Source organism: Mirounga angustirostris, unplaced genomic scaffold (assembly GCF_029215605.1).
Source record: "Mirounga angustirostris isolate CCGP_5_RB_7025 unplaced genomic scaffold, mMirAng1.0.hap1 SCAF_7, whole genome shotgun sequence".
Lineage (NCBI taxonomy): Eukaryota > Metazoa > Chordata > Mammalia > Carnivora > Phocidae > Mirounga > Mirounga angustirostris.
The window spans coordinates 32,892,648-32,913,305 of record NW_026991715.1 but is presented as its reverse complement, the minus strand read 5'-3'; the positions used below and the strand labels follow the sequence as shown (position 1 = coordinate 32,913,305).

The 20,658-nt window shown below is 41.6% G+C and overlaps 1 protein-coding gene across 3 annotated transcripts in view; it reads right to left on the bottom strand.

Moving 5' to 3' along the window:
• The window catches only part of CTNNA1 (catenin alpha 1), a 183,873-nt gene that overhangs the window by 13,052 nt on the left and 150,163 nt on the right, over positions 1-20,658 (bottom strand). For all 3 annotated transcript variants that reach the window (XM_045893278.3, XM_064595969.1, XM_045893287.3), the window contains exons 10-11: positions 18,524-18,616; positions 5,565-5,721 (exon numbers count right to left, since the gene is read on the bottom strand). In XM_045893278.3, the coding sequence (XP_045749234.1) occupies positions 5,565-5,721; positions 18,524-18,616 (250 nt within the window). The remainder of the gene's footprint in view (positions 1-5,564; positions 5,722-18,523; positions 18,617-20,658) is intronic.

The following is a 20,658-nucleotide window of genomic DNA, read 5'->3' as shown; positions in this document are numbered from 1 at the left end:
AATTATTTCCAGTGAAAGCCAAAATACAGTGTGAATTCCTATTACAGAAGGGAAAAATGAATTACCACAGTACAGCTAAGAAGACCCTAATTCAAACATTAGAGGGGACTTGCTAGGGTTTCCATCACTGTACTATTAACAGAGAAAATGTATTAAACTTTTTACATAAATTTTAGGGAGGATATGTGAACCAATTGTTAAGAATAAACGGGTGGGGGCGGCGCGTGGGTGGCTCGGTCGTTAAGCATCTGCCTTCGGCTCGGGTCATGATCTCAGGGTCCTGGGATCGAGCCCCACATCAGGCTCCCTGCTCAGCGCGAAGCCTGCTTCTCCCTCTCCCGCTCTCCCTGCTTGTGTTCCCTCTCTCCTGTCCCTGTCAATTAAATAAATAAAATCTTAAAAAAAAAAAAAAAAGAATAAATGGGTGGGGAGCCCATCAGAAGCATCTTTTATATATAAACTCTCTATATAATTAATGTAAACTGAACAGACTGGTATTGAGCCTGCACGCCATACTGTGGGTTAAGAACTGCTGCTTTTGCTAAACCTATTTTACATTTGTATTTCGTATCACCAAGGAAAGGAAAATAAAAGGAAGAAAAGGAAGGAAAAAGTATTGCCAACTAAACCACGGACCAATGTTTCCTTTTATCGTTGATTTTAAAATTCATCCTCGTTTCAGGATTGTTAATACAGGGGAGGAAACACATCTTCGAATCAATGAAGCATGGCATTCTTTTTCGTTCATTAGACAAAGTAGCCCAAACTTCCACCAAGGATTTGTTAGCCTTCATCTAGACACCTGTTTTGAAAAATCAATTTTGACTTTCTTGAATTCACACTGGCTTTCTTCCAGTGAACCTAAACCAGGGAAGGGCTTGCCATGCTTTAGCAACAAAGGAAGCCTTCTATTTCGGGAAGCTGACTAAAGTAATAGTCTCTACTGGCCCTAACAGCTGTCTCTAGGAAAGCCCCATCCAGCCGAGGCCACCACATACCCAGGACACAAGCACCAACTCTGCTCGCTGTACTTCAGCCCTAAGGCAGAAATGAGTCTCCACTGGACATGTACAAACAAGGGAGGGTTGGAGGTGCCTATGCTAACCTAAACCATAAATTATGTTAGTTTTAACTGAATTACCAAGGAAACTCAGCATGGGTCCATTAGGAGTAGACACACCAATCTGTACCCCATTAAGCACTCTGTTCAACATCAGAGGTGCCTCTAAGAGGAAAAAAGTCACATACACAACAGTCTAACAAGGGGTCGTATTATGGACACTATTATATGTTTTTCATTTGAAAACCTTTCTAGGCCTGCCTCCACCCCTCTACCTCATTCTTTTTGATGACTGCAAAGTACCCTACTGAATAGACGTAGGGGCCATAATTTACGTATCTAGTCTTCTCTTAGACATTTTAGTTGACATGAACATCCTTGTACAGCTATTTTGGCAAACATGTGGGTACATATCCCTGGGGGAAATTTCTAGCAATAGGATTACTAAGTCAAAAGGCGTATTATGTTTAACGTAGATGTGTGGTGCCTAATTGCCCTCTAGGCACCAAGCCAACTGGCATTCTCCAAAAAGCCTGCATGAACTCATACTTCAATCCATGATGAGTAACAGGGCTCATTCTGTGTACCCTTTGCTCTGGCTATCCTTACTGGTGTAAACTTATGCAGACAAAGGAGATTATAATATTAATACTTCATATACAGGGGCACCTGGGTAGCTCATTTGGTGAAGCCTCCGACCCTTGTTTTGGCTCACGTCATGACTTTAGGGCAATGGGATCCAGCCCCATGTCGGGCTTCACTCTGTGGAGTCTGGGATTCTCTCCCTCTGGCCCTCCCCACACTCATGCATGCATGCACGTGCTCTCTAAAATAAATAAATAAAATCTTTTAAAAAATAAAATTAAAAAACACCATTAATTAATGAGGAAACCAGGGCACATAAGTATTAACTGAACTGCCCAAGGTCACACAGCTAGTGGGCATGGGAGTCAGAAATCACACCCAACTTCAACATGACCTTATCTGTAGTTTCACAGGTTTTTTGCATAATCCTATTATTTAATGGCCTTCCATTAAAAAAAAAAAAGTAATAACTGCCTTCAATCAGACCAAATTCTTTGGGCACACTGACACTTAGTGAAGAAGTACAAATTACCACTCTTAGGTGTTGCCCTAAAGTATCTAATGCACTATACTATTTGTTTCCAAGAGCGTAAGGTAAAGAAATGTAATAAACCCAATTAGAACCACTCTAACCAAACACTTGGAAAAAAAAAAAAGGAACTAAAACTTCCACATGTAAGCAGAATAAATGCATAAGACAGTAAATTGCATTTCCATGGAAAACGTGTATCAAATACAATTCAAATGAAATTCAAACAGTCTTTATCACTTTGATAAATTTCAAACTCCTGCCCTTAAGGGATCAGTCAATATACATACTTGGGGTTTGCTGAATGCGCTCTACCATCTTAACCATCTCCAATATTTACAAGGCACATTCTGAATATAACTTGGTGAAAAGGAGCCCCCCCACTCCCCCTTCCCTGGCAGGGGGGCGGGGGCATGCATGACATCTATTTTCAAGTGCCACTGTCTCATATTTGATATACAGGGACCCAGGTTTCCACTGCCCTGCAGCCTCATGAAATGCTTGGTAGCTTTAACAGATTATACACAAAATGACCATTACTTCTTGAGCCACAAATTTAGGTATGACTTGTGGCAAGTATGGGGGAACTTTGGGAACCCAAGGTACTGAATATGCAGAAACAACAGAGAGAAAGCAGTTCTATTCCCTAAGTAACTTACCCGTGGAGGGGTTCTTGGCTAGTGGACAGGCTACAGCGAACACCTCAGGCGCCATCAAGTCCAAGGTTTTGACGGTGGAAAATCACTAGTGGAACTATTCTACAAAATCTATCACACTGCCAGAGGTACCAGAATACAGTACAAAACGGTACACAACAGCCACTCCCGGAGTCAAGCAGCTTCCTCATCTGCATTTGGCAAAGATCTATGATGCCAGAAGCCAAGCCGAAGCCAGCCCCCTTCCTCAAGAACATGCCGCCCTCACTGACAGGACTGCTGACGCGCCGTGTGCCACAGGACAAGGGGACATGGGCAGAGGGGCACAACAGGATGAGAACAAGATGTGACTTCTTGTCTAAAGACTGCCATGAACGCTGCAGACTGACACCTCTCTCCAATCCATGGTGCACAACCAGAGATGCCGTGACCTGCACCAGGGCCAAGGACTGGACACCAGCAGTGACCTATATCTAAGGTGACAGTGTGTTCTGCATACCAATGTCCTCCTCTCTCTGCCGGTTCTCCAGTGGGGGCCTGCCCAGTTCAAACTGGGGTTCCTTGTGATGAGAGCCAGTCAATTCCCCAGCAAGACTGTGTCCAGTCAGAAGACATCTCTAGTCGCCCCACATGAAAAGGCTAAAGCTATCACGGGTGGGCTGGGTGCGTGAGAATACAAAGGAGTGTAAATGCTACAAACTGGTCAATGGAGGAGAACTCTGCCCAGGCATCTGCTTGTCTCCTCCTTCATCCCATGTCCCTACAAAGCACACCATAAGAGAATCCGGAGAATTAGGAGTAATAGCCTGGCCCTGTAAATCTTTTAATTGCTGGACTCTGCTAAGCAAGCCTGTGACAAAACCTTAGAGAAAGATACCGGGGTAGACCTCTGAAATTCAGATACTCTGAAAACACCACCACTTTCTGACTTAGAGAATTGTTCCGTGTTTTTATTTTCTAAACAGAAACTGTCTAAACTCCTTTCCATCAAGTCAACCCTTATATTTTCCCACATTTGCATAAAAATTGAACATACTCACCAGATAAAAGTGTATCTGTTAAAGAATTTGATTTCTCTTTACCATGCTTCTGTTTTATGTCATATACCCTAAAGATACTGCCTGGATCCCACTAAATGCTACTGTAGAATCCTTTTTTGTTCTCCAATTTGAAGAATGTTCCATGAGGGACATTCGATTCTATTACATTTTATTTTGCTGTAAGAAGAACTGAAAATCCCTTGAGACCAAGCCTGAGCTATATACCCAACCTAATCACGAGAAGTAAGTTTAGGAATGTAGGATCTATCACCGGAGGGGGGCTTTACATTTAGATTTCAGAATTTGTTGTTTGCTTAAAAGTGTGCTGTGAAGGTGGAATGTTTTTCTCTAAACCGATGAAAAAGAATAATTCAGTACTTCATTGGGAAAAACAACAGAAGGCCAAGATTTCCCCAAAAAGCCATTGCTGCATTTTTGGCACCTGCAAAGATGTGCTTGCAAATGGGTTTTTTGTTTTAAAGTACCAGCACCTGCGATTTGGCAGTCCTGCAGCAGTGTGGTTTATCCCCCCTTTTTGAAGTTTATGGATTGCCCGCTCCCCATTCTCTCAAGTACAGCCAAAGCTACCAGTCCCAAGGAGAACCGGCAGAGAGAGGAGGACATTGGTATGCAGAACACACTGTCACCTTAGATATAGGTCACTGCTGGAGGACTGTGCTGTGCATGTACTTAAGCCCCACTTCTCTTTCAAGCCCCACTGACACTCACATCTCCCACGTTGCAGCCTGTGGTTCTCTGGGGTGACAGGTAGTTTTAGCCCTACAAGTACCCAGCCACTGACTCTGCCCAAAGCCACTGGCCTCAGGAAGCCTGGCACCTCCAGAGAGCAAGCAGTGAAGCTAAGGGCAGCAGAAGCCCTGTTAAATGAAGAATGCATTTATACTTACTCGACTTGAAGGAGATGGATTGAAATTTATCTCTGCGTGATAAACAGTGAATTGCAGTTGACAGACATTTTCTATATGAATGCAATTTACTATGTCATTACCAGTTTATGTTTATATAATGAAATCAACTGTTTTTGTGAGGTGAATTACCCAGATTTATTTTTTGCAAGTTCATAATTAAATGGCACTTAAATATTTCCTCTCTGTTTTCTATCTGTGCATCATGCAGACAGAGTCTTTCGAAAAGTAGGCAGTTAAACTATGATCATTTCTGAGGGAGAAAGGAAGAAGCTTTCCAAGATGGGGTAAAAATTATTTCCAAAAAGGAATTAAAGGTGATGGTGCTGGGAATCTCTTAAGTTTCACAAGCTCATCACAACCAACCATAGCCTCTCCTAGGACCCAGGTCAATGTTTTTTTCTAAATACAACAGCAGCAACAGGGGTGGGTCGTTATGGTGTTGAACAGGTCACAGTTGCAAAATCTCACTCTACACAAACGGAGGAAACTGTCAGCCAGCTTTCTAATTCCTGCTTCTAAGATCAAGACCAGCCCCACCACAAGGCAAACAACTCCAACCCCACCTCCCACTGCTGAGGAGTCAGTGACAGTTTGTTTTTGTGAGCTGCTGTTGTTTTTTTAATTAAAACGAAAACCAGCACAGTATTACTGCTAGAATAATTTACCTGCCCAGACTTGGGGGCGTTTTGATGGTCCATTATTGTGTCTTAGGTGAAAGTAATTATGCACATTCTCACATGCTTCTCTGGGGAACCAGCTCATTACCTGAGACAGCCAAGAAGTCATCAATGGAAGTAATGTCATCGACAGCATCTGTGAGAACACGGACTTGTTTTTCCCACTGTTCTTTAAAAAGATCCATGTTCTCTTGGGCCAGTTTACTCTGGGGTTTTGCTGCTAAAGCCAATGCAGCATTGATAACCTGCAAAGATATTGAAGTTCCTTGTTTACTCTTTCAGCGTCATGAAAATAAAGTATGTGGGCCACTCTGGTCAGTGCAGCGGCTGCAGCCTTGAACACACACATCTCACCAGGGCGCATACCACATGCCCACCGCTCAACACTCACAAAAATGGAGGAGAGAAGCGTTAGACAATAGGCTGTGTGAGTGTGACAGAAACACACTGGAAATACAGATATGCAGTGAAACAAAACTCTCTCTAATCTTTCCACTCTGTGACAGCAACTCTTTAGAAATTTGACATTATATTCCAGGCTTCCCCCTCCCCCACATACACGCGCGCATACGTAAGTACACATGTCAAAAAATACATAACACGATCTTGTTTCTTCTTTTAAGTACGTCTCCATATCATTAAATATACATTAAAAACATTAACTGTTTCAAACTGAGGGTTGCTGGAGTGGTGGGGGGTGGGAGGATGGGGTGGCTGGGTGATAGACATTGGGGGGGTATGTGCTATGGTGAGCACTGTGAATTGTGTAAGACTGTTGAATCATAGATCTGTACCTCAGAAACAAACAATACATTATATATTTAAAAAAAAAAGTAGGAAGGGAAAAATGAAGGGGGGAAATCGGAGGGAGAGACGAACCATGAGACTATGGACTCTGAGAAACAAACTGAGGGTTTTAGAGGGGAGGGGGGTGGGGGGATGGGTTAGCCCGGTGATGGGTATTACAGAGGGCACATTCTGCATGGAGCACTGGGTGTTATATGCAAACAATGAATCATGGAACACTACATCAAAAACCTAATGATGTAATGATTGGTGACTAACATAACAATAAAATAAAATTTTAAAAAACCACATTAACTGTTTCTTATTCCATCCTATGGATGTACATCATTATTTTCCTATATGATTTCTAGGTTCGTTCCAGTTACCCATCATTCTTAATTATCTTGTGATGAACATCTGGTATTTCAGGTTCTGCACGGGAAGTGTAAAATTTATTAAGTAATTTGTAGGGGCACCTGGGTGGCTCAGTAAGTTAAGCGTCCGACTCTTGATTTCGGCTCAGGTCATGATCTCAGGGTTGTGAGAGCAAGCTCCACATCGATCCCACAGTGTGGAGCCTTCTTAAGATTCTCTCTCTCCCTCTCACTCTGCCCCCCACCCCCATTGCTTGTGCACATCCTCTCTTAAAAAATAAATAAAAGAATAAAAAGTAATTTGTAAAAAAAAAAAAAAAAAAAAACCCAACACCCAAACACCCAGCTTTACTGAGATAGAATTCACACACCGAAAAAATTCGGCCATTTAAACCATACAATTCACTAGTTTTTAGGATATTCACAGTTGTAAAACCACCACCACAGTCATTTTTAGAACATTTAGAACATTTTCATCACCCCAAAAACAAATGCCATATCCGTCAGCAGTCATTCCCCATGTCCCTCAATATTCCTTAGCCCTACCTACTGGCAACCACTAACTTTACTTTCTTTCTCTATGGATTTGCCTATTCTGGGCAGTTCATATAAACGGAATCACATTAGTATATGGGTTTTTGTAACTAGATTCTTTCACTTAATATTTTCAAGGTTCTTCCATGCTGGGGGCACCTGGGTGGCTCAGTCATTATTAGGCTTCTGCCTTCGGCTCAGGGTCATGATCCCAGGGTCCTGGGATTGAGCCCTGGGACCAGGGTCCAGGGAGCCTGTTCAGCGGGAAGCCTGCTTCTCCCTCTCCCACTCCCCCTGCTTGTGTTCCCTCTCTCGCTGTGTCTCTCTGTCAAATAAATAAATCTTAAAAAAAAAAAAAAAAAAAAGGTTCTTCCATGCTGGAGAATGTGCCAGCATTTCATTCCTTTTTATTGATGAATAATATGCCATTATACAGATATATAAGAATTTATTTATCCATTCATCAACTGATGGACATTTGAACCATTTCCACCTTCTGGCCATCATGAATAAAGCTGTTATGAACATTCATATACATGTCTCTGTGTTTTCATTATTCTTGGGTATTTAAAAGTAGGATTGGAAGTGGAATTTAACTTTAGAGAAACTGCCAGACTGTTTTCCAAAGCAGCTGCACAATTTTACATTCCCACCAGCATGTATGAAGGTTCCAATTTCCCCACATCTTCACTAACACTTGTTTTTTTTCTTTTCTCCCACTCTTTCTATCTCTCTTTTTTAACGATAGCCATCCTAGTGGGTATGGAATGAGATCTCATTGTGGTTTTACTTTGCATTTCTCTGATGGCTCAGGATGCTGCACATCTTTTCATGTGCTTATTGACCATTAGCATATATTCTTTGTTGAAGTATCTACTCAGACCCCTTGCTGTTTTCATTCAATCAGTAAATAATGAAATCAAACTGAGAGAACAATTAGTAACATTTCTAGATACAAGGTCCTTAGGGTTATTAGAAATAAATGTATTTGTAATAATGTACCTTGCAAGGGAAGCAAAGACAAGATGAAACTAGTGGTGATGGGAGTAGGGATCTGGATGAAGCAGAACAACAGCCACCACAGAGGTATCTGGGCATGCAAACCAGAGGGTAGGATCTGGGATAAGTTTTGTTAGGTGCCACAGGAACCACATGCCTTCAGGTCATGTGTTTAATTCCCAATATATTGAGAGCAGTATTCAAGAATAACATCAACTTAGCCCTCAAAGACTTTTTTTTTTTTTTTTTAAGATTTTATTTATTTATTTGAGAGAGAGAGAATGAGAGACAGAGAGCATGAGAGGGAGGAGGGTCAGAGGGAGAAGCAGGCTCCCTGCCGAGCAGGGAGCCCGATGCGGGACTCGATCCCGGGACCCCGGGATCATGACCTGAGCCGAAGGCAGTCGCTCAACCGACTGAGCCACCCAGGGGCCCCGCCCTCAAAGACTTTTAACTGAAGCAGCACAGCTCCTAGACTAGTGCAGCTACTCCTCTTCCCGCAGAAACAAGTGGAAATGCCAGACCATCGAGACCATCAGCTAGAGATTCGGAGGCGTAGGGGCCTGGGCCGTCTACTTATTAGTTATTGACAGCCGCCACTTTCAAAGGTATATGGGTTTAGACAATCATTTGTGAGAAGAGACTTCCCGTCATCTTTTCATGTGTTATGTGGTGGTCTTCTCTTCATCATCTCAAGGCTTGTTCTTTGCCTCTTTTCCTTCTTACCATTCACTCACTTCCCATCAGGTGGTTCACCACTACTCTTCATTTCTTAACTCACTGATTCACTAAATGCATCAATGAATCAGAGCAGAGCTAGACCTTTTAGGAATATCTGGCTGAAGAAAATGTTTCCTAACAGAGCCAAATAAACATGGGCAGGGAATTAATTATATGTTTTAAATACGAAGATAATTCCTCCATTACAAAGAGAAAATTGCTCTCTTTGTTCAGTAACATATCTTATCTCACACAGTATAATGGAGAAAAGGCACCTTGTCTAAGATTAACTTTCTCATTTTCATTTACAGAACTGTTTACAAAGGACATGTGATAAATACTCATTTCTGACGACTCAGTAAATTAGAAATAGAAAGATACTTAACATACTACTTTAAATAATCATCAAATATAATACTTAGTGGTGAAATCTAGAATCATTTACCTTAAAAATAAAGATGTTATTATTGAGATATACTTACGGTCACCATTAGTTAAATAATAATATAATGGTCCTTCTCGTCAATAAAATAAAATGGGAATGAAATAAAAGAAAAAGCTGTTAGAGAACACAAAATTACTTCTCAATACAGACGATCTTTGTTTATCTAGGAAACTGAAAAGTCAACTGAAAAAAATTTTAGATTTATTAAGAGTTCATTAGGTAGCTAGACAATATAAATATATCTTAAAAATTAATAAATTTTTCTATATGCCAGAAAAAAGTTAGAAAATAAAATGAGAAGAATGTCAGATCTTTTTGAAAGCAGTTAATAGGAAATATAAGGGGTTAAATCTCTAAAGAAACCCACATGATTGAAATAACAGTAAGTGACTAAACTTCTCTAAGTTACATTACAAAAACTCAAACAACAATACATTTCTTGTTCTGGGGTAGGAAGAGTGACCTATTTATTCACAGATTCATCTGGAGCAATAAATAGCTGGGAATAGCGAAAAAATCTTGGGGACAGAGAGCAAGAGTAATGAAGCGAGTTAATTAAAATGTAATACAAAGCTAAAGTAATTAGAACAGAATCATCTAAAAACAGGCCCTATCATAGAGCATAATTCAGTGTACGATAAAAGTGACATCACATACCAGCGGGGAATAATAGTACATTATTTTTACATTTGATGTGCTATCTGGAGAAAAATAAAATTAAAGCCTCACGTCATGCTTATATTTAAATGCTAAGATTGTTTCCAGACAGATAACAAAGCTAAAGAATTTATTTATGCTTTTAATATTTAAATAGAAGTAATATTTCTCACTTCTTAGAAAACTATCCCCTACTTCCAAGTAACAATGGGAGAAGTCAATTCATAAATTTGACTATATTACTTCTGTATTTAAGTATATATAACAGATGAAGTATACAGTGTTACGTAAATCTGAAAGGAGAACACCAAAATACTAGCAGAAAAATGGGGGAAAGACATGGACAGCCTACTTAAGGATTAGTAAACAAATTTACTCTCACAAATCGAAGAAATAAAAATTAATGTGAGTTAATATTCTTGCTCAATAAATTTGCAAAAGGCCCAAAACTAGGTACTACAACCATGTTGAATGGTAACTTTTAAAATACTGCTGTTGGCTAAAACCTCTAGAATAATGTTGAAAAAAAAGACATCCTTGTCTCGTTTCTGACTGAAGGGGGAAAAAGCTCAACCAGTTCCCATTAAATATTACATTTCACCATTAAGTATGAAGTTATCAGGCTGAGCAAATTCTCTTCCGTTCTTGGTTTACAAAGTGTTTTTTATCAGGCCTTAACGTTAGATTTTGTCAAATACTTCTGTTTTACTTCCACTGTTCTGGCTATTTTTTCCTCTGTCTCCTTTACTGCCTTGTCTTCCTCCACTAACAGTGAAGTTCCTCAAGGTTCCATCCTATGCTGCCTTCTCTCCTCTTTCTACACTTCTCCCCTCACTGTGAGCAATTTCATCTAGTTTCATGATTTTGCATACCACTTAGGTGGCCAACTACTCCCACATCTAGACCATTCATTCTAGCTCCCAACTCATATCCATGCTACGTACCAAGCAGCTCCACTCAGACATCTCACAATTTCCTCCTCCCAATCATGCTGAGTGGTCTTTCTTTAAAAAAAAAATATTTTTTTTAAGATTGTATTTATTTATTTGACAGAGAGAGAGACACACAGCAAGAGGGGGAACACAAGCAGGGAGAGTGGGAGAGGGAGAAGCAGGACTCCTGCTAAGCAGGGAGCCCGATGTGGGGCTCAATTCCAGGACCCTGGGATCATGACCTGAGCCGAAGGCAGACCCTTAACGACTGAGCCACCCAGGCACCCCTTTCTTTAAAATTCTTATCACTCAAGATGCATAATGTTGGGGACATTTCCTTAGTCCAGTCAATCTTCTCCTTTCAAGTCTGGGCTCTATTCGTTTCACACCTTCTTCTCAAACCTGTAACACTTCTGCGAGCATCCTCACTCTCAGCTTGTAATTCTGCTGCTTCCTATTTAAATGGGAAGGTGAATGCAATCAGAAGACAATGTCTATAGGTTCCTATCACCAAATCTACCCACCTACCTACATCTGTGCCATGTACTGTCTTACCTTTTTAAAAATATGGTGTTCAATCTATGCTCCCATCTCAGATCAACCTTTCTTTCCACCTGTCCCCTAGATCTCTATTTTGTCTCCCCTACTCCAGAACATTTCTCTAGTAATTCTCCCTCCATTGTATATTATCAGTATAGATATCAGTATCTATATCGATATTTTCTTATAAATTCTACTGATCATACAGATTATCTATATTCTATTCTATATTATCAATATTTGATACTAATATTATTATTCTGTATTATCAGTATTTCCCTTTTACTGGACTATTTCCTAATTCTATATTATCAATATTTCCCCTCTGTTCTACACTGTCACTACTTCTCCTTTACTGGATTATTTTCATCAGGGAAACATAAAAAACATGCTATTATAGAAGCACCTGGGTGGCTCAGTCGGTTGAGCGTTTGACTTTTGGTTTTGGCTTAGGTCATGATCTCAGGGTTGTGAGATCCTGCCCTGCATCAGGCTCCTCACTCAGTGGGGAGTCTGCTTGAGATCCTCTTCCTTTGCCCCTCCCCTTGTGCACACATGCAAACTCTCTAAAATAAATTCTAAGAAAGAAAAGAAAGAAAACCATGCTATTATAGCTCCCTAAAAATAAAAAACAAGGAACACTCTCAATCCCATATCCACCTCATGCTACCACCCCATGTCTCTATAAACCTTATCTAAAACTTGAAAGAACTGCCAACATGCTAACCTCAATCCCCCTCTTCTCTCTTGAACCCACTCCAGTCAAGCTTGTGTCTCCTAAACTCTACCTAAACTTCTTTTGTCCAAAGTAACTTATGACATCTACAAGTGGCTCAATCCAAGCATAAATTCTCAGTTCACTTTCTACTACCATTTGAATGAACACCCTTCCTACAAACACTGTTTTTTCACTTGGCTTCCAAGGCAGAACCAGCTTCTAGTGTTCTTCTGGTCTTACTAATCCTTCCTCAATCTCCATTACTGGACATTGCTCATCTCCCCAAACTCTAAATGCTAGAGAACCCTAGTTTTAGTTCCTAGACCTTTTTACTCTAGGTATACTCATTCCATTAATGAGTACATTTAGGCTCACGGCTTTAAGCATCACGTATGTGCTGATTAGTATCAATTTATACATCCTGTCCAGATCTAATCCCTGAATTTCATTTAGCGTCTTGCTTATCAATTACCATGTCCAAAACTGAGCTCCTTATTAACTCTTCCCTCAAACCACTTTTCCCTATCAAAGATAAATGACAGTTCCATGCTTCCAGCTACTTAGACTGAAAATCTTGATTTCTCCCTGGCTCTTCTCCTTCCCCTCCACCTCACATCTAATCCTTCAGTAAATTCTATCATCAAAATATATCCAGACTCTAACCAGTGCTCACCATGTCCACTGTCCTCCCTCCTTCCTGGATTAATACCAAATCCTCTGTTTTGGTTTCCTATTGCTGCCGTAACATATTGTTATCAAAACAGTTTAGCTTAAAACAACACAAATGTATTATCTTAAAGTTCTGGATATCAGAAGTCTAAAATGTATCTTACAGAGCTAAAATCAAAGTGTCAGCAGACCTATTCATTTTAGAGGCTCTAGGGAATCCGGTCCTACTCCTAGAGGATGCCCACATTCCTCTAACTTGTGGCCACACTGCTCCAACTCCTTCTTCCATGATAACAGTGTCTTCTCAGATGCTGACACCCTTGCCTCCCTCATATTAGGACACTTGTGATTATACCGGGAAACCACATGGATAATCTAAATGGGTAAAAATTCTTAGTGTTTTTGTTTTTTACCTTTGCAAAGTCCCTTCTACCATAGAAGGTAACACATTCATAGGTTTTAGGAATTAGTTAATGAACATCTTTGGCAGGGGTGGGGGGGGGGGGTGTGTGTGGCAGGGATTATTCTGCTTAGCGCAGCCTCCTGAGGAGTATCTCTGCTTCTGTCCCTCCTGACAAAGTCATGGAGACTGTGTTCAAACCTAAGTTAGATCATGTCAATCCTCTATTCAAAATCCTTCAATGACTTCCCATGTCACTCAGAGTAAAGAGCCTTACCATGGACCTAAAAGGCCCCAAATCACAAAAACTCCTCTTAGATATCTGACCCGCTTCCTCAAAGCCTCTGTGTTTGCTGTTCGCTCTACCCTCCATGGCTTGCTGGGTCATCTCCTCCAGGTCTATGCTTCTAAATCACGTTCTCAGTGACGTCTTTCCTGACCTTCCCATACTATCTAAGACATATATTGGAATTTGTGGGATGCAGCTAAAGCAGTGCTTTAAGAGAAATTTATAGCATTAAATGTTTAAGTGTGACATTAGAAAAGAAGCTCTCAAACCAATAATCTCAATGCTTTGAACTTCAGAAACTAGAGAAAGAGCAAATTAAACACAAAGCAAGCAGAAGGAAAAACATAGTAACTGATGCAATACAAATTACCAAACCTCACTCTAGAAGAAACAGCCAGTGTGAATATCCTTGTATCTATTACAGAAACTGAACTGTTAAAAACCTTCCCACAAAGAAGACTATAGGCCAAACAACTTCATTGGTAAATACTCCGAAACATTTAAAGGACTAATACCCATTATACAGACTTCTCAAGAAAACAGAAGGAATCGCTTTCCAAATGTTAGGATACGGAAATCAGACTTCACGAGAAAAGAGAACGAGACCAGTATCAAAATGCAAGCCCTACAAGGAGAATGCAGCATCTCTGGCGGCCTGTTACCTGCACAGCCGTGTCAGAGGGAGTGGAAGTGGGGTGGGGGCGGGCAAGGTACAGAAACTTTTAGTCAGAAGCATCTCCTTCCAGCTCTTCAGTGAAACCGCTTTGAAAGAAAAGATCAGACAGTATCAAAAGTGGAAAAGTGAGCTGGTTCAAAGGCGGATGATCCTCTGATTGTGAAATAACAGAGGAGTGAGAGCTGAGGTCACAGGGCACCGGGGCCTGTACGCTTTGGCGGCCCTTTAAGAGCTATAGTTTCTTTTTTTTTTTTTTTTTAAGATTTTATTTATTTATTTGACAGAGAGAGACACAGCGAGAGAGGGAACACAAGCAGGGGGAGTGGGAGAGGGAGAAGCAGGCTTCCCGCCGAGCAGGGAGCCCGATGCGGGGCTTGATCCCAGGACCCTGGGACCATGACCTGAGCCGAAGGCAGTCGCTTAACCAACTGAGCCACCCAGGCGCCCTAGAGCTATAGTTTCTCACCACCAACAGGCCAGGCCTGTGTGGGTTCGTGCTTATCTGATGCTCGTTAAGCCTGTCAGCCACAACAATGATCAGCACTCCCAGAAGCACAACGGGAAAAGAAGCAATATGAAAGAATGGGCAGTTTTGTAAGTTATTTCTCTAGTTAGTGACGAGTACAAAAAAGAAAAAAAGCCAAAGAAATGCAGACAAGAAGTGGCTTCAAATACCTGATTCGACCTTGTGCAGATTTCCAAGAAAGGCCATGCACTGAATCAGGCTCTGCGAATTATTGAAGGACCAGATCCGTCTTAACCTAAATGTACAATGCTCATTCTCACAAATGAACTAAGAAAAGTAAAATACTAAGTGAGAGCATCTCCAAATGCCCTCCTACAATTTTAAAGACTCAACTGTCAGGAACACTATTCTTTTTCCTTTTCCTCCCTGGCTAGCACCCAATGAACTAAACAAGTGAAATATCCTGAGCAGCTACCATGGACTAAGACTTGGGAGCATTCCCAAACAAGACATGCCAGGGATATGTGGGGTACAGATTCAGATCTTTCCTCAAAACAGCTGGGTTTTTTCCTTATAAAACCATGTGAGATCAGGGCTCCGTGCTCAGATGGGAACAGGTCTCCCTCCTGATGAAGAGTGGGAGAGTGCAGCCACAGGGTAGAAGGCAATGCAGGCAGAGACAGCTGACCTACTTCCTTTCTTATAATAGCAAATCACAAAAAAAATGTGGGTGTTTTCATCCCCCAAGCAACAAAATAAAGCCACTTTCAAGTTACTTCCCCCTCAACTTTAATTAATCTCAAATATTTGAAGTTAACGTTGTTTAACTGCTAAAAAGTGAGTACTTTAGAACAGTTCCCCTTTCCGAAAGTTAATTTGCTATTGGTTGGACTGAAAAGTGGAAGAAAAAAAAAAAAAAAGCTCTAGAGGTTCCATCTATTCTCTCCCAGAAAGGAACAATAAGGTCTAGGATCCAAATCCGAACTGTAGGTGGGACCACAGAAAAGCAGCCCTTAGGGAAGTTACACAAGGAGGACACCCCCATGACAGGGACCTACTTCCTAAATGCAAGGGCCTACGTGTGAGGCACAAAAAATAGCCTGGAAATACCTCACAGGTATTCCATCCTGGGGACAGATACTGACAGCAGCCTCACAATTAAGAAAGATATACTCTAAAAACTGTCTACACACTACAGCACAGTAAACCCCTTCTTAAACTCCTGGTGAACTATCTCGCCTAGTTGATTATCTTGCGTAGACTCTTGTTTATCCAACAAACCAGTGACTATGGAAGGGAACAAGTCAGGGCTAGGGCCCTGGTGCTGGAGGTCGCTGCCCAAATCAGGATGAAGAGTAAAGAGTAAGCCTCCACTGAGCCCTCTTCCACAGAGGGATGGCCACCAGCATCTTTGAAGAAGAGGCCCTTTGAGCGTGCTACACATGGGCGAAAGTAAGCCAGATGCAGTCCCAGAAGAGTTTATCACGCTCAAAGATTTTCAAAACTTTTCATTAGTTACCAATCATTTAAAATGGAGACTTGACAGAAAAATCTGAATTGTTGACTTCTCTTTTAAAATAATGAAAGAAGGGGCACCTGGGTGGCTCAGTCGTTAAGCGTCTGCCATCAGCTCAGGTCGTGATCACGGGGGCCCTGGGATGGAGCCCCGCATTGGACTCCCTGCTCAGCGAGGAGCCTGCTTCTCCCTCTCCCACTCCCCCCTGCTCGTGCTCTGACAAATAATAAAATCTTTTAAAAAATTTAAAAAAAGAAAAAAGAAAGGACCTGGCAACAGTGGGCTGAGGTGGAGTTGCAGCTGCCTCTTGTAGAAACACCACGTAATACTCAGGCTGTCACTGCCATGCCTGCAAACGCTGGCTCAATTTGCCTTCAAGGAGTCTGCCCAGCCCCGCTTGTGAGCACAAGTAGAAATGAGCCTAGGTCAGGGTCTGGGAGACAAGCAACACACCTAGAGAAACGCCTTTTTATCCAGAACATACACCCAATACCAAGTGTGGTCTGGGCACTGTCTACGCCTACTTCCCTGGAGGGTGTATCCTCACTCAAACCTGCGCAACACGGCCCAGCCACACATGATTTATGCACACCATCATTTCATTAGGATCTACTGGACTCTCCATGCGATTTTTCTCCTAGGCTTTAAGATCATTTATATAAATACTCTTGGTAGGTGTGATCAGCGTATGTTACCATCTGTTTCAGCCGATATGTGAAAGCATTGTCACTTTTCAAGCATTTCAAAACCAAATGGAGAACTAAAGACATTAAAAACTAAGTGCTGGTAAGGTAAAACGGCAAACTTGAGGAAAGAAGGCCAAATCTTAGAAATCTACTCTAAATTTACTTCATATAATTTGGTCATCCATGAACTTTCTACAGGTGACTCAATCCATTGTGCTTCTATCTTTACAGCTACCGAATCCTACCAGATTTCATGACTGGATTAAAGCTGCGGAGATGTCCAACACATAATATGGATTCACAATATGGACCATCACACCAGTGTTTAGACAAAGCAACTCTCACTGGCACATTAAATCCACATGGGTGAGAGGAGAACAAATGCCCTAACTAGCCTGTGCACCAGCTAGGATCCCAGATTAATAACCAGGCGTTCCTTATTGTGGTGGCCTATCTTGAGTGTCAGAAATTATTTACACAGGGACGCCTGGGTGGCTCAGTCGTTAAGCGTCTGCCTTCGGCTCAGGTCATGATCCCAGGGTCCTGGGATCGAGCCCCACATCGGGCTCCCTGCTCCGCAGGAAGCCTGCTTCTCCCTCTCCCCCTGCTTGTGTTCCCTCTCTCGCTGTCTCTCTCTCTATTAAATAAATAAATAAAATCTTTAAAAAAAAAAAAGAAAGAAATTATTTACACAAATGAGACCTCAATATATTTTAAAGCTGGTTGCAGACATAACACAGAAACTTCATTCCTGGGACCTGTCTTCTGTTACTCCAGTTCCTATGCTTTGTTTCCCTTTATCTGCCACTGCCATCTGGCAGGACATTTAGACAGAGTGAATGTAAATCCTCAGAGTATGCCAATGAGGCAGTCTCTACGTGAGAAATCAGAGAGGCAGCCTCTTCCATGGAAAACAGCACTTATACTCCTGTGACTGTCAAGGAGCTCCAGGCCCCATAGACACAGTCCATTCCACAGGAGGCAGGCAACACACTGGGCATTTAACAAAGCAACTGTTCTTCTATGTGCTTCAGAGTCTTTTGAGAGTCCCAGATGCTTAACCTAGCCTAATCACTAGTCTTCCAATACGCCATTATAAATGGAGAAAAGTTCTCAAACTTTTAATTCAGTAGCTGGCTGGATTACATTATTAATATCTGTATCAGAATATACTTTAGGACATTATGGGGTAATGGTTCTAGCTCTTGAATCTTGTTCCCTCCAACACAGAGATCCAAATCCCAGGCATTAAGTAGGAGCATAGGTGGGTAGCTGTTCCTACCGTCAGGCTCATGGGATAACCACCCTAATTCCAGGACTGCCAGATGCTACAAATGGCCCTCTCTCAAGGAGGGTGCAGAATGAATAGTGTGGTCACTACCCCCCTCCATCTGCCAGCAGTGAAGGACACTATGCATTTTTAATGAAGGACAAGGGGATAGTAACATGTGATGCCCCATGGAAGTGTCACTTGAAGTTAAACACAAATTTCTCCACACTACATGAATTCTGGATCAGTGTTTTGTCCCCCAAGACTTCCATGTAAAATCCTAAAAACAAAACTAAAAAAATAAATCTCGAGTCCACTCTAACCAAAATCCAGTTAGGTGGTACAATAAACATTCCTGGTCATACCTTACCTGAGGACAGAGGGCTTCTAGCTGGCTTGCTGACATTCGAACAAGTTTTACACCTTCTTCATTGTTTGAGATGGAACAGGCCAAGTTGGCAACCTAAAAGAAGGAACACCATAAAAAGATCTTTGAAGTTTTTTCTTTTGATCGCTAAAGAAAACACATGTATACCTACTCCCACCCCGGATCTTCTACAGAACACATGCCAAGAGCGTCAATGGTGTTTTATTTCTCACAGATTGATTACCTACTTTGGAGGACAATTTTTTTTTAAATCTCTGTGCTGAGGAGATAGTACAGACCTATAACAAAGGCCACACTTTAAGTTGGTGACTTAAACTTCAGGGCGTGTAACCCAAGATTTTACATGTGCTCTAATCTGCCTCAACAGCAGCTTCAGAAAGAGGTTCTCGTGGTGCGGACAACAACATGAGAAAATCTAAGGAACCAAGGGCATCAGGAAAGAATAGTTGGTATCCTCAAATAAAAATATACTATGCAGCTGTTCTTGAAAAAAAGAAATAGAAATTCTGAGTTGCTATTCTCATGTGCCGAGTGAATGGATGCTTACTAAGCCAAGAGGAGTTTTACTTGAACACAAAGCTATTTTTCACATAAGAAAATAGTATTAAGACAACATCAAGATGTACCCAAGGCCATCTTCATCAGAAATGTAAAAAGTAACAGGGATGACGTCCCACAGTTAAGAGCAAAACTGTCCTTCGACCAGGTTCTCAAAAGCACTGACAGCTGGCCTCTTTCCTAAATGGTACTGCTTCACTTGAACTAAAATCCTATCCTCCTCATCCAAGTATCTCCATGACACAATTCAGGAAGCCAGAAACAGTCTTTCCAGGTTGTGTCATACTTGCTCTGCTGAGGCCCTGCCGGTGCCGAGAAGGCAGCTCTGGAGCAACTGTGAGGGCTGCGATCACTTATCCATGTTTCTAAATGAACAGGCTTGCCAATTCCATTAGCAACACCAAGGACCAAATGAATACACAGTGCTAAGACACATCTTTCCCCTGGTCGCAAAATGAGTTATGAATGACAGAGGCGTGGGCAGCTCAGTATCAGAGGCACTTTCCAGGAGCTTAAATGCCAGAGTAAACAAGGGCAAGGGTGATAACCTTTGATTTTCACTCCTCCACCCAACGGAAGCACATCAAGGCACAAGAAAAATTACATACTATTATGGCTATTGTTTCCAGTCGTATGGTTAGGGATTATCAGCTTTCTGTAAGACTGCTATCAGAATCCTGCAATGCCTAATCATAAGAAGAAACCAAAGAACTAATGTGCAATTTATACATAACATGTAAGAAAGTGAAAAATTAAGCTAAATCCTTAATGTTTAGGGGACTTCAAGATCCTATAAAGAAGTAACATTTATTACCCCCCTCCTCCTTAAGATTACAATTCCACTTCCTAGTATCATCTGGGTCTGGGCAAAGAGACACTAGTCTTCATGAAGGTAACAGAGTTGATTGGAGACTTCTATTTCTTTAAAAGTTACTGCAGGGGCACCCAGGTGACTCAGCCAGTTAAGCATCCGACTCTTGGTTTTGGCTCAGGTCATGATCTCAGGGAAGTGGGATGGAGCCCCGAGTAGGGCTACATGCTCAGCGCAGAGTCTGCTTAAGATTCTCTCTCTCCCTCTGCCCCTCCCTCTCTTAAAAAAAAATTACTGCAAAACATGACCAAAACTATATTTTGTAGAATATTAAAACTTTTAAAAAACTTATCTCTCAAATGTACATTTTATGATGCTACAGTGAAGGAAAAAGCTTAAATCAGATGTGTTCATGAATTTGTAACTCCTATTGCCTCAATTCCTTAAGAAGGCATTTTGAGGGGCGCCTGGGTGGCTCAGTTGGTTAAGCGACTGCCTTCGGCTCAGGTCATGATCCTGGAGTCCCGGGATCGAGTCCCGCATCGGGCTCCCTGCTCGGCGGGGAGTCTGCTTCTCCCTCTGACCCTCCTCCCTCTCATGCTCTCTGTCTCTCATTCTCTCTGTCTCAAATAAATAAATAAAATCTTTAAAAAAAAAAAAAAAAGAAGGCGGCATTTTGAAAAACAAACAAAATTTGAGGTTCATCAATGCTTTAGCAGCTTGGGGCTAACAAAGATTCCTGGTGAGG